At 48.0% G+C, this 14,896-nt stretch overlaps 1 protein-coding gene across 3 annotated transcripts in view; it reads left to right on the top strand.

Annotated features, from left to right (window-relative positions):
* The window catches only part of MEIOSIN (meiosis initiator), a 104,380-nt gene extending 100,466 nt beyond the window's left edge, over positions 1-3,914 (top strand). For all 3 annotated transcript variants that reach the window (XM_083160405.1, XM_083160403.1, XM_083160404.1), the window contains one exon: positions 3,716-3,914. In XM_083160405.1, the coding sequence (XP_083016531.1) occupies positions 3,716-3,898 (183 nt within the window). In that variant the 3' untranslated portion in view covers positions 3,899-3,914. The remainder of the gene's footprint in view (positions 1-3,715) is intronic.
* The last annotated feature ends 10,982 nt before the right edge of the window (positions 3,915-14,896 follow it).

Raw genomic sequence — 14,896 nt, 5'->3', positions numbered from 1 at the left:
CGCCACGCTTCGGGCTCGGTGGCTCGCTGCGCTCGCCACACTTTCTATTCTCAACTCCACGCCGACGTGGATAGTGGGGGTATGAAAAGGTCGTAGGACGCGTACCGCCGCCCCTCGCGGGCTCGCTACGCTCGCCACGCTTCGGGTTGACGTTGATCGTGGGGTGGCGTTAACAATTCGGGTGGCCATTATTCACTTCAGGGTGCCTATTTGGCCTCTGTGGCCCATTTAACATTGTTTCCTATGGAAAAATTGGGTCAATTGAAGCATTGAACAGGAAAATCGGGTCAATTGAGACATTTAACATTGTTCCCTATGGGAAATCTCGGGCATCTCGTCTGTCGCATCGCACCTGATTTTTTAGTGCATTCAATGCCCGAGATGGCCGAGATGGGCGCCCTTCTAAGTAAAGAGTACCGTTTGTTATATAGCGCAGCAGATTGTGTTGCGCTTTACAATTGGAAACAGCAAGGATTAAACAAACCGGGTAGAGACAAAGCGACATGGTGGTAGAGGGGCGTATGCCTTCATATAGCCGCTACATCTATTGCAGTGCGCTGTATTTTGGTTCCCATAAAACACTGGGATTTCCCATGGGTGATCCCCACCCTCCTGACTGCGAACGCGGCCGTTTCCCGTCGTGGTTTGTGTAGAATCAGCCCCTGAGTTACAACAGATGATTAAGCCTATTGAAGAACACACAGAGTTCGGTACAATCTCAAATAAAAATAAAATGCGATAAAAATTCAAAAGCCGAACTTACACACAAGTATAGCAGTGTAGCAGAGCTGTACCCAGCTCAAGGGGGGATTAATCCAGTGAGAAATCCCATTCTCCTCCCCAGGACCTGCCTGCACCTTCTATGTGGCCAGGCCCTGTTGTTTGCTCACTGCCATAAAGTCCTCCTTCCCCCAGGTTATGTCCCAGGACATACAGCCTGGCACCGTGCACTCAGGGGAGCATATATCAACATAAAGGGATGCCGGCGCGGTGACATCGCCGGACATCGCATTGCGGTATTGTATCAATGGAAGGGAGCAGGGACCGGGCTCCGAAAGGAGCCTGTCCCTGCGAAGCCCTGACCCGCCGGGGGGGTCTGCGCATGCGCAGTTATGCGTCGACCCCTCTGACCTGCTCGGGCAGTGCGATGTGTAGCCATAGGCTACAATGGCCTATCGCCATCCCAGAATGGCGATAGCCCAGGGGTGCGAAGCCGGGCTGCCCGATGTTGATAGGTTTCTATGGGGGATGCGGGTGGCGGCGGTGCAGGGGGGATCGAAGCAGGGATCGGAGATTCCTGCTGCGGTCCCCCGTTGATACATTTGGGGGATACTCAGTGTTCGCGAAAACCACCCAAAAAAGTGGGTCCCAGGGACCCTTCACTTCTAAAAATTGGGGTCCTACCTGACCTTTTCTGGGTCCCAACGGAATAAAGCCTCCTCTCGCCTTCTCCCCAGCATGGCACATGTGGGTCGGGGGGGGCGGGGGGGGGAGTATGAATTGGCCCACTCGCATAAAGATACATACAGTATACACTAGAAACTATATAAACCTGAAAATCCAGGGCATGTTTTTTTACATGCACACACCGTTATGCCCAGTACACATTACAGTACACACCGTTATGCCCAGTACACGCCGTTATGCCCAGTACACATTACAGTACACGCCGTTATGCCCAGTACACATTACAGTACACACCGTTATGCCCAGTACACACCGTTATGCCCAGTACACATTACAGTACACGCCGTTATGCCCAGTACACACTACAGTACACACCGTTATGCCCAGTACACACTACAGTACACACCGTTATGCCCAGTACACACTACAGTACACACTGTTATGCCCAGTACACACTACAGTACACACCGTTATGCCCAGTACACACTACAGTACACACCGTTATGGCCAGTACACACTACAGTACACACTGTTATGCCCAGTACACACTACAGTACACACCGTTATGCCCAGTACACTTTACAGTACACACCGTTATGCCCAGTACACTTTACAGTACACACCGTTATGCCCAGTACACACCGTTATGCCCAGTACACATTACAGTACACACCATTATGCCCAGTACACATTATAGAACACACCGATATGCCCAGTACACATTATAGCATAATAAGTGCTGCTTACCTACATGCTTGTTGCTAGGGGTTATATGCTCCTTGCAGGGGTTACATGCTGGGGGGCATTTTATGCTGGTTGCCACAGGGTAGAGGGTGTTTTATGCTGGTTGCCATGAGGTGGGAAGGGGGTTGGCATTTTAGGTTCGTTGCCACAGTGGAGGGGGGGGGGGGGGCATTTTTTGCTTTTTGCCACAGAGGGGGGAGGGGGGGGGTCATTGCCCAAGGGCTGGAAAAGCGACATGCTGCTCAGCAGAGTAGGTGAGCGAGCTATCAGCACGGCGGGGGACTGGATGTGGCTGGAATAGCTGACACGCTGCTCTGAGTTGTTTTAGCCACATCCAGTCCCCCGTCATCCTGACAGCCCGCTCACCGACACCTACTCTGCTGAGAGCGGCTGTTACAGCCGCATCCCATCCTGTCGTCCCCCCCGCGCTTTCAGCAGCGTATTGGACTTACATGGCGGGGGGGCGGCCCGGGGGACGCACAGTGACTCTCAAATTGCAGGGCGCGCGGCTTTAGGGTGCGCAGCGGCAGCAACCTGTAAAATGTACAGTGATTGGCTGCCAGGCGGCCACTGTACAATGATTGGGTCCCGGCGGCCGCTGCAGTGATTGGCTCGCAGCGGCTAACACCGGCGTCTCAGTCACAGGTACAAAATCTGCACAGCGCGTCCTCGGGGACCCCTTTAGTTTTGACAGCTGAGTCCCCGGTGACTGTTTTGGGGTAAAATACGCGCTATAGCGCGTTTTTGCGAACCCTGGATACTTAATATTTGCGGCTAAACCCCGAAAACTGGTGTTTTCGGGGATTTAGCCGCAAATATGGTTTGATAAATGGGCCCCTCAGAGTGATAACCTCTCAGCCCCATTGGGTTACAGTAAGTCCACAGGGAGTTCACAAGAAATGACATATATAACACACACAATAGGAGACGGATCCGATCATGTGATGGATTGTGACAGCGGCGTCATTGTGTGCACCAACTGTGGCATGAGCAACAACCTCTGATTCTTAATGTTCCCTGTTCTACTGATGCTTCAAATAATCAGCACCTATGAAAGCGCTGATCGATACTTGCCTACCCTCCCGGAATGGCGGGGAGGCTCCCGCACCCCACGTCCCCGCAGCATTAAAGTCTGAATTTTACGGGTCTGTGGGGAGGGGTGGGGCTAAAGTGATACTTTTGCATCATTTTAGCCCCTTCCCCAAACTGCGGAGCCACGAATCGCTTCTCCCAGAGAGGAGTGACAAAATGTAGGCAAGTATGCGCTGGTCCCTGTCCCTGAACTCATCCCAGGTCAGCAACTGAGGGAGGAGAGCAGCAAAGGCATCTCTCCGGAGCATACACTGTTGTGCTGAGGAGAGTCCACCTGCAGCCCCCTCTCTCCCTGCATGCTGCTAAACAGATGCCAGCAGTAGCAGACAGGTGAGAACTGTCACTGGGCGATCGCACTCAATCTCTCCCCCCCCCCCCGGATCCGCCACTGCTGATGTTACTGTATCTGATCATTTTCTTCTTATACTGCACGGCGGCTGCTGTTATCCTGACGTCTCTTGTTCCCTCATAGTATGAAAGCTCTGCAGTACAGTCTGAGGAACAACCGCTTGGTGAAACACGGTTCCTGGGCAAATCCAATGGAAGCGGTCTCTCCACCCAAGCCCCTGTCTCTGCTGTTGGCGGAGAAGGCCGGACATTCCCTCACCAGCTAATCTCCTTGTTCTTCTGCTTTGTTATTTGCGTTACTCAATAAATGTTCCTGTCCGGTGTCCCGTTGTCTGTATGTTCATACTGCTCAGGTATACATACCATTACAGGCCATGAGGGCCCAGGCGTTGCAGGTTGTATCTCACACGGCCTGGGAGGTGGCTTGTGGGAAATCTCACTGATTATTTACAGTTTGTTATATAGCGCCGCAGATTCCGTGTCGCTTTACAATTGTACTCTAGCAGAACAGGAGGTTCACTGGCACCCAAACATTCCCTGCCTGGGGCTCCGATACAGGCCAGTCAAAGTGTGTGTGTGTGTGTGTGTGTGTGTGTGTGTGGGGGGGGTAGTTCTCCTAGATGGGGTCAAAGTCCAATGCTCCGGAGGGTATGCTCCACAGAGAGCAGCTTCTGTTAACTAATTAACTGGCTAATATTAATTAGAAGAAAAACAAAACTCTAAGGAATTTGACTTTTTTCATTTGGTCGTAAAAGAGCGCGAACATCGGCTAGATGCGAGCAACAATAAACTATTAGGATGTGGCCTCAGTGGAAAGGGGAGAGAGATAATATCACAGTTTCAGTATAATGGGAAGGAGGGATATTGGAGAGGGAGGAAGTAGAACGGAGAAGGTGAGGGCTGCCCCTCCCCAAGGCGGAACCCATTCTTAAGGAGAGAGCAGGCAGGGGGGGAAGGTCACACAGAAACAGTCAGCAGAACAAGGAGTTATCCCACCCGCCCATCACAATACGAAGAAAGAGTGAACACCAAGCAACATTCAGTATCAATAACATGTTGCAGACAGCAGAACTACTGCAGGCAAGGTAAGGCGCCAGGCCTGGCATCGGGGGCGGAAGTACTGCAGGCCAGCCAAGGTATGGCGCCAGGCCTCGCATCGGGGACGGAAGTACTGCGGGCCAGCCAAGGTATGGCGCCAGGCCTCGCATCGGGGGGCAAAAACGGGATCCCCGGGCATTTACAGGTTTTCAGTTGCGCGAAGGGCTGGTGGACCGCAGTGCTATCTTAGTATAATGGGCGTAAGTTATCCCACCCGCCCATCCCAATACGAATAAAGAGTGAACACCAAGCAGCATGCAGTATCAACAAAACATGTCGCAGAAGGCGTAAGTACTGCGGGCCAGCCAAAATGGCGCCAGGAAGCGGAGGCACCCCCCAGCAAAGGCGGTGAAGAGCTCCACGGTCTGGCGTTGGGGGGGGGGGCAAAAATGGGAACCCCCAGATGTTACAGGTTTTCAGTTGCGAGAAGGGCCCCCCGGCCCCCCAGGAGGTTTACATGATTCCGTTACGATAAGGGCTGGTGGACCGCAGTGCTATCTTAGCCACACAATTAAGTAACATTGAATTTTGTTATCTGATTAATAAATTGTGACCTTTAATTCGCCATAATACATGACTTGGTTACTTCAGGTACAAAGGACAGAGGGAAGAGGAGGAGTGGTGGGGGGGGGGGGGGGAGCAGGGTGTTTGGGTTTTATAGGGTTGTTGAATGGTGGGGGCAACAGACAATCAGAGGTCTAAGCCCCCATCCACTACGCAGACATATCTGAAGCTACAAATCTCTTTAGATCTCCCATAGGGGCGCATTTATCACTGCCATGTTTTATTTTTGCTTTTCCCAAGATACCATCTATCTCAGCCTCTTAGGAAAGCTATGTATTACTCTTTGTTTTACTGTTTCTTTACCATGATCATCATCATATACCTCTGCCCCCACTGTATGCAAAGCCTGTATGCTGTACATTCGCTGGTTGCACACCCCGCCAGCAACAAGCTGGCAGGGTGTGCCAGCTTTGGAAGAAAAGTGCTACATAAATACAAATATTTTTACTGCTGCCTCTGAGCAGCATGATCAAGATGGCGCCGCTGATGGCTGCCTAGGAGCTGTGCAGCTCAGCCAAATATGTTCCCTGTGTGATAACTGTACTGTCTCTGCTTGTATTGTTACCTACCTGGCTGTTTCGGCGACCAGTGGCGCCGCTGATGGCTGCCTAGGCGCTGTGCACCTCGGTGGGTATGTGTTCCCCACATGTAATGTTTTATTGTAATGTATGTAATGCCTTCTCCCCCTGCCCCCCCCCCTTCATCCCTGCTTGATGCTGCACTGTAAATCCACAAAAAATTCCTAGTGTGCGCAAGCATACATGGCCAATAAAGTTGATTCTATTCTATTCTATTATAAAGCGATGCCGGCGTGATGACATCGCCGGGCATCGCATTGCGGTATCATGTGATACCGCCAGGATTTATCAAATTGAGGGCCAGGGCTCCGAAAGGAGCCCGTCCCTGCGAAACCCTAACCCGGAAGCCGGGAGGTCTGCGTATGTGCGGTTATGCGCTGACCTCTCCGCGACCCCGCTGACTGCACTGCCGCTCGGGCAGTGCGATGTGTAGCCATAGGCTACAATGGGCTATCGCCATATCAGAATGGCGATAGTCCAGGGGTGCGAAGCCGGGCTGCCCGATGTTGATACATCGGCAGCTTTGCATCCCCCATAGAAACCTATGGGGGATGCGGCCGGCGGCGCTGCAGGGGGGATCGCGGCAGGTCCCCCTTTAATACATTTGGGGGATACTAAATATTTGCGGTTAACCCCCGAAAACTGATGTTTTCGGGGATTTAACCGCAAATATTGCTTGATAAATGCGGCCCATAAACTCTCCCAGATAGCTGATCTGACTCTGGGCTACTTTTTTACTCTATACACCTCAGATACATCTGATCAGATCCTATATATAGACCCCTGGTGGCTTCAGATCAGACGGATCTTTGGTGCAGCGTTTGGATCGGTCTGTGAGATCCATCTGAATCTGAAGATAACAGGCCAAATCTGACTATTGGATGGGGCCTTATGAGTCTTCCCAATCGTTTTTATTTAAAAAGGTGCCTGTTCCTATCTTCAGCCTCTAGGGGGGGTGCTTTGTTACAGTTCCCCAGAGGCTGCTAATGTCTCCAGCCGTCAGGTGGGGGTTCTGCCGGGGGTCACAAGTGAGGTTTCCTGGACCCTGGGGACTCCAGAGCCCGCTCCCTGCATAGGGGGGGATCATGGGTGACCGGCACCCCGCAATGGCAGCCGCCATCTTGGATGGGTTCTTGGATGAACTCTGAGGAGATTGCAGCCTGTAACAGGAGCTCAGTGCTGCTGTGCGATTCCATGTGGTCCATTGAAGGGGAGAAACAGGATATAGAAGAAACATTCAGTAGGAGCAGCTTACAGGGGGAAAAGGCACCAAAGAGCTTCCCACCCCGCTGTAGCAGGGACTTTGGTCTCTTCCTTCACTCTGCCCTGGCGCCCTTTCATCTCACACTGTGCGGAGCTGGAAGGTGATTTTCCCAGTGACAAGTTTCTTCTGAGGCGACGCCATCCCCGGTAACCACAGAGGGTCAGACAGCAGACAGATAAGTACACTGGTATTTATATTGCCTTAGTACAATCGCCTGACATAGTGCACTGTGATAAAATCATGACAGAAGGGTGTAATGCTGCTGTGTTGGGGGAAGGAGCGCCGGCCATGTTAATTAACTGCAAATTTTGCGGGCTAAAATTAACTCCTGAACAGATGTGTAATGGGGATATTTGCCCTACATGCGAATCTGTGCCCAGTGGGGCGCAAGCCCAGAGGGCTGAGCAACCGGAGCCTGCGTGGGCAGCTGCTCTGGGAAGGTCTGTGTCTGTCTTGGTACAGGCTTTAAATAGACAGATGATTTGGTGAGATCCCCCAGGCCATTGTCATCCCCACAACCTTCTGTTGGCTCCATTCCACCCTCTCAGGGGGACACTGCATTTATACAGGCCATGCAGGACACTGCTCAGAGTGTACACATGATTAATGCTTTTATGGAGCAGTTTACTAAGGAGTCTGAGGTTTCACGCAGACATCCTTTATCCACCCCACCTATCCCTAATATAGACTCCGAGGAGGACGGAGAGTGTGTGGAAGACATGTCATGGGATCAGAGGGATGAGATTGAATCCTCTGTCCCTGGTGTTGATGATTTAATTTTGGCTGTTAAAGCAGGCATTGAATTTATCTGAGGTGGATAAGGCTCCCCAACAGGGAGTGTTCCAGAGACAGCACAGGGACGCAGTCACTTTTCCTCAAGGTGAAGGCATGCAGGAATTGCTAGGAGGGGCGTGGAAAATGCCTGATAAGAGACTTTGTATGCCCAAGAGGTTTTAAGCCTGTACACCATGCCTGAAGAGCATATCAATTGTGGGAAAAAGTCCCACTGGTAGTTGCCCCAGTCGCTAGGCTGTCTAAAACGACAGCTTTGCCTGTGAAAGGGGGTGCTGCATTTAAGGACTCGGTAGATAAAAAGTTAGAGGGTTGTTTAAAAGTAGTGTTTGAAGGTGTTGGGTTTACTCTCAGACCTATTATTGCTTCTGCCTGGGTCTCTAAGGCCATGATGGCTTGAGCTGATACCCTGTGTGCATTGCTCCAGCCGGATTCAGAAGCTTTTGCCTTGGCTGAATACACCTGTGAGGCTGGATAAAAGGGAGTCAAAATGGCTTCTACGGTGTCAGCCATTTCTGTGACGGCCAGGAGGGCCTTATGGCTTAAGGCATGGGATCCAAGAAGTCTCTTGAGGCATGGGCTTTTAAAGGGGAGTTGCTTTTTGGTTCTGAAATGGAATCCCTCATTAAACAGGCAACTGGGGGGAAAGAGTACGTTTCTTCCCATGCCGGCAGCCAAACAGGGAACTTCCAGGTTTGCTGCTTTTCGCTCCTCCTTTCGTCCCTCCTTTAGAGGGGCTGCTTCCTCCAGAGGACAGTCAGGTAGAGGAAGATTTGTGGCTGAAAGGTGTAATGCTGCTGTGTTGGGGGAAGGAGCGTCGGCCATGTTAATTAACTGCAAATTTTTTGGGCTAAAATTAACTCCTGAACAGATGTGTAATGGGGATATTTGCCCTACATGCGAATCTGTGCCCAGTGGGGCGCAAGCCCAGAGGGCTGAGCAGCCGGAGCCTGCATGGGCAGCTGCTCTGGGAAGGTCTGTGTCTGCCTTAGTACAGGCTTTAAACAGGGATGAGTTGGTGAGATCTCCTAGGCCATTGTCATCCTCACAATCTTCAGTTGGTTCAGTTCCTCCTTCTCAGGGGGACCCTGCATTTATATCCTTTAGAGGGGGTGCTTCCTCCAGAGGACAGTCAGGTAGAGGAAGATTTGTGGCTGGAAAAGTTAAAGCTCCCAAGTCCCGTTTTGGTGCCTTCACAAAAAAAAGCAGGCTTCCAAGGGGGAGGAGAAGCCCTCCCCATGACAGGCCGGAGGCTCCCCGGTCTGGAATCAGAGTTGGGGGTCGCCTCTTACTGTACCAGGACGCTTGGGCTCTATCCGCCCAGAATCCTTGGGTTCTCAATGTGGTTTCCCAGGGATACTTGGTCAACCTGAGGGGCGTTCCCCCAAGGAGATTTCTGCCTACACCTTTACCCAGGGAGGCACGCTTAAGAAAGGCTCTTTTAGGGGCGGCAAGCTCTCTCCTGGAGAAGGGCGTTTTGGTTCCGGTACCGCAGGAGGAAAGGAAGAAGGGGTTTTACTCCATTCTTTTTTTGGTGCCCAAATCGGACAACTCATTCAGACCAATTCTGAACTTAAAGTCTCTGAATCTCCACTTGTGGGTGGATCACTACAGAATGGAATCTTTGAGAACAGTTCTCTGGAGCCAGGAGAACTCCTAGCTTCGGTAGATATTCAAGATGCCTATTTGCACATGCCTATATGCGAAGAACATCAGTCTTTGCTGCGTTTTGCGATAGGTGATTTACATCTGCAGTTTTGGGCTCTCATCTTTGGGCTGACGACAGCTCCAAGGGTGTTCACAAAAATTATGGCGGTCATGGCAACAGCACTCAGGCTCCAGGGAATTGTAATCATCCCATATTTGGATGACCTTTTGTTCAAAGCTGAGTCAGCAGAGAAGCGATATTTGTCAGTTAGTTTTGACCATTCTGCAGTCGCCTGGTCCGTCAGTATGGTATTGTCTGAAGCTACTGGGCAAAATGGTGGCGACCTTCGAGACCCTTCAGTACGCCAGATTTCACTCGAGGCCGTTCCAATGGAACATCCTTGCATGTTGGTCGGGGAACCCAAAGTTCATGAAAATGGAGAAAGTTCTCCTAACTCCAGAAACTAAGAATTCCTTACTGTAGTGGACAGATGTGGAATCCCTCCAGTTGGGGCGTTCCCTTCGGTCATGGGATTGGTTGGTGGTCACCACGACGCCAGCCTCAGCTGGGGAGCAGTTACCCTGAATTTGAGGTTGCAATGTCCTGGAGCTGTGGACAGTCTGGAAGATGCTTCTGCAGGCGCAAGAGGTTCTCAGAGAGATCTCCCATTCGAATCCAGTCAGACAATGCCACAGCTGTGGCTTATGTGAACCACCAAGGGGGCTCTCGCAGCAGGATGGCGAGGCAGGAAGTGTCTCGGATCTTCTATTGGGCAGAGGCCAATGTTCCGGCCTTATCTGCTGTTTTCATTCTGGGAATTCGGAATGTGGAAGCGGATTTTCTCAGCAGAGCAGATCTCCTGGAAGGAGAATGGCGTTACACCCAGAGGTGTTCCAGGAAATTGTGGCTCTTTGGGGACTCCTAGAAGTGGACTTAATGGTGTCCAGACACAATTGTCAGGTATCCAAGTTCTGTGCAAAGACCAGGGATCCGTTGGCGTGGGTGGTGGATGCCATGATGGAGTCCTGGAATTTAAACATGGCATATGTCTTCCCATCATTTCCCATGCTGGCCCGGGTCCTCAAGAGAGTGAGGACGCAAGGAGCAACCATCATCCTCATAGCTCCGGATTGGTCAAGGAGATCTTGGCATTCCAACATTCTGAGCTTGTCGACAAAATACAAAGATAAAAAAGTCCCAAGGCGCAAACAAGACCGATCTTCAGCCAAGTCCAAGAAAGCAGGGTCACCACTCAACCCTATGTAGATACGACTGGTTTGGAAGGATGGACCAGGGGCGATGATTGGCTGTCCACACAGTTTATCCAGTGACGTCAAATGGATATGAAATAAAGAAAATACATAAGCGTCAGCTTAGGGTCTGTATGTGGGTAAAAAGTGGGGGTGCACTTAAGGAGCGGGTGACTAAAAGCGTACCCTCACTCACGATTAAAAGAGCAGATATGTGCATATAAAGGTATCTTTACAGATTATTCGGTTTTCACCACTGGTGCAACTTCTAGGAGTGTATGATGCGTACCCCTCACTCACGATTAAATGGTGGGAATAAACATATAAAGGTATCTTTTACAACCGAAAGACAGATTCACCCCAGGTGCAACTTCTGTAGGTATACAATGCGTACCCTACTCACAAATAAATGTGTCGATATACACTTATCAAGGTATCTTTTTGGTGGTGCGGTGAGGAGTTGTCTATTCCTGATGATCAAATCCTCCCGTCCATATCATGGAAACCAAAAAAGGAATAGGCCTCTTTTAGTGTTGATACTTTTATTCAGAAAAATGTATACATGAACTGGGATGCACAAGATGGAATGGTACGGTACCTTGTGACTGGGGTATTGGCCTTATACCCCAATCAGTATCCGTGAACAAGTAGTGGATCCCAGTAATAAACAGCAGACTCCTCTCCTGCCAAGGCGTTTCGACAGGACAACCTGTCTTCCTCAAGGCTTGGAGAGGAGTGGTGAGAAGATCATATTTATACCCAGTCACATTGTCAGAGTGTGCTAACTTCCGCCGGATGTGCCCCGGCCGGAAGCGCAACAAAACATATAAAGATAGCTCTTAGTATGGGAGTAATGTACGCATTCTACTGTTTAAATATAAGTGCGTATGGTGGCCGAAGTTTAGAGGCCCATCTCGTGTTTAAAACGGGTCAGTAGTGACCAGCGCGTTGCCCACAATGTGTGTGGAACGCACCGGCATCGACTCCTGGAACGCATGACACCTTCCGGTGTACGCGTCACTTCCGGCGGTAGCTAGAATTATTAAGGAACGCACGGAAGTAACTACAAGCTGCTGGGGATTCAGTACGATGCGTTCCACGGTGCACAAGGAAGTGCTAGCCGTGGAGCGTATCCATGACAGCTACCAGGGTATAATAAAGTTCAGTGCGTGCCACGGTGCACACGGAAGTGTTAGCCGTGGAGCGCATCCATAGCAGCTTGATAAGCATGATAAACGGGGACTGACTATACATGGATAAAGTGACAATGTGCTGATAATAAATATATCTGTACAGCAGCATTATATAAAACGACAGTGTACCACAAATAGAAGTCTAAAACATTATAATTATAATTAACAGGATAAAAAGTTAGATAAAACACATTCATTTACACAATGTAAAAACGCTTAAAGGAACCATTTTAATTCAAAATCTGAATTTAAACCGTTGGGGGATAGGGAATTAAGGTCGTAGATCCACCGCATTTCTTTCTTAGCTAAAAGGTTTTCCTTATTTTTATGTCGCCAATTGTCCTTAATAAGCTTAATATCAATCCTTTGATCTGATTGGGGGAGCATTGATGGACATTCTTAAAATGTAGAGAGAAGGGATGGTCAGGATTGCCCTTTTTTATGTTTCTCACATGTTCTGACCATCGGATTTTTAAAGTCCGAGTGGTCTTACCTACATATAATTTATCGCAGGTGCACATAATGACATAGATAGCGAATTTGGAATTACATGTCATAAAATTATTCAATTTAAACACCTGTTTGTTAAGGGTTAATTCAACAGTTTTTTTGTCAGTAGTTGAGCAGGATTTACACATGGCGCAATCTCCGCACCTGTGGAAACCTTTGTTTCTAGTAATGCCTCCTAAAGGTTTTTCCATAAAAGCGCTAGACACTAATTTATCTTTAATATTTGGTGCTCTTTTATAAATGAATTTAGGTCTCTCAGGTAAAATCTCAGATAAAACTGGGTCACGTAAAAGTAAATTCCAGTTTTGTTTAAAAATACGTTCAATATGGCGGTGGTGGCTGCTAAAATTAGAGATAAAAGCGGTGTTTGCCCCTGATTCCTTTAAAACCATTGGTTTATCTACTAGTAGAGTTTCTCTAGGGATAACTTCTACCTCTTCGATAGCTCTGGTTAAAATCGAGGGTTTATACCCTTTATGGATGAATTTTGACGACAGGACTTTAACGCTTTTTTGGTATTCCTCGGGTTTAGAACAGTTTCTTTTCATCCTAATAAATTGTCCTTTAGGGACATTAGTTAACCAACGGTCAAGATGATTACTTTTGCTATCGATGTAGGTGTTTGAATATGAAGGTTTTGTGTAAACAGAAGTTTGAATGGTGTCGTTTTCGACATAGATGTTTAAATCTAAAAAATTCACGTTACATTTACTAATAACAAAAGTGAGCTTAATGTTGAGAGTATTGGTATTTAAAAAACTGCAAAAGTCGTTTAACATAGATTCTTCTCCACGCCATATGAATAAAACGTCATCTATGTACCGCCACCATTGGACCAGGTTCGACCCCCAGTCATGGCCAGACCATACCATGGTGTCCTCCCATCTGGCCATGAATAAATTAGCATAACTGGGGGCGAACCTGGTCCCCATGGCGGTACCTACTTGCTGAAGAAAAAACGTGCCATCGAAGTTAAAATAATTATTGGATAAAATAAAGTTAATACCTTCCAATATAAAAGACTTTAAATTGGTTTCCATTTCCGTTCCTTCTAACGTCTCCTTTATTGCACTTATCCCATCAGCATGACTAATAATAGTATATAAAGACGTGACGTCTGCAGTTACCAAGAAGAGGGAGTCATCCCATTTGACATCTTTAATCTTGTTTAAGACGTCTTTAGTGTCTTTGAGATGGGACCTGTTGCTAAAAACCAGTGGTTGAAGGTGGTGATCAATAAAAAAGGAAAGGTTCGAGGTAATGGAATTTGTACCTGCTATGATGGGTCGTCCAGGGGGATTGATTAAACTTTTATGAACTTTAGGTAAAAGATATATGACAGGTACCGAAAATTCATCTATTATCAGGAATTCCGAAATATCCTTATCAATGGTTTTGAGCTCGAAATATTTTTCAATAAGTGCTTTAAATTTTTTAAAAACAGAGATGGATGGGTCCGATCTAAGTTTTTTGTATGTAACCCCATCATATAACTGTCTATTGACCTCCTCAATGTACATTTGTTTATTTAAAATAACAACCCCCCCGCCTTTATCGGCGGGTTTAATTATGATTTCCTCATTGGATTTAAGTGATTTAAGGGCTTCCCTTTCACCTGAACTAAGGTTGTTGGTATAAATGGGCAGGTTATCTTTCAAATTATTGAGTTCTTCATTAACAACTTTGTGGAAACTCTCGATAAAACAGCCCTTTATATGTTTGGGATAAAAATTTGAACCTTTTTTAAAAGGGTTTACTGTGGTGGATGAGGTGACCTCATCACTGTCACTATGAAAAAATTTCTTTAAAGATAATCGTCTAATAAACTTCTGGACGTCAATATATAAATCAAAAAAATTGATTTGGTTGCTTGGACAAAATTTAAGTCCCTTTTGGAGCACCGAATGTTCTTCGGGGCTTAAAATGTGGTCACTTAAATTGAATATTTTAGTTTGACTGTCCTCCGGAATAGAGGTATTTTTAATTCTAATGGATTTTGGTTTCCGTTCTCTTTTTCTCAATCCGCCTCTTTTTCCTCGTTTGGTTTTAATTTTAGTTGAGGACAAATTAACTGTTTGTGGGGGTTCTATGTTGTCCTCCAGCGAGGCACTCTCCTGGATAAAAAATCAGTGCTAATAGTATTTTCAGTATGCTGAAGGGGTTCGAACCTGTTAAAAGTACGGGGTTGGTCTCTTTCAGACCTATATTTATCCGGTGTAGAATACACACGTAAGTTTTTTCTAGATTCCCAATTATAATTAGGCTTCTCATGACGATAATGGTGCTTTGAGGAGTCATTATAGCGGATTGATGTGTCCTGATTATTTAAATCATTATATCTCTGATTGGGTCTCTGGTTGGGTCTCTGGTAGCTCAGATTGGGTCTCTGATGTCGAGGACGGGTTACT

This window comes from Crinia signifera, chromosome 9 (genome assembly GCF_055691185.1).
Source record: "Crinia signifera chromosome 9, ASM5569118v1, whole genome shotgun sequence".
NCBI lineage: Eukaryota > Metazoa > Chordata > Amphibia > Anura > Myobatrachidae > Crinia > Crinia signifera.
Note: the sequence above shows the minus strand (reverse complement) of the source record. Positions and strands in the feature narration are given on the sequence as shown.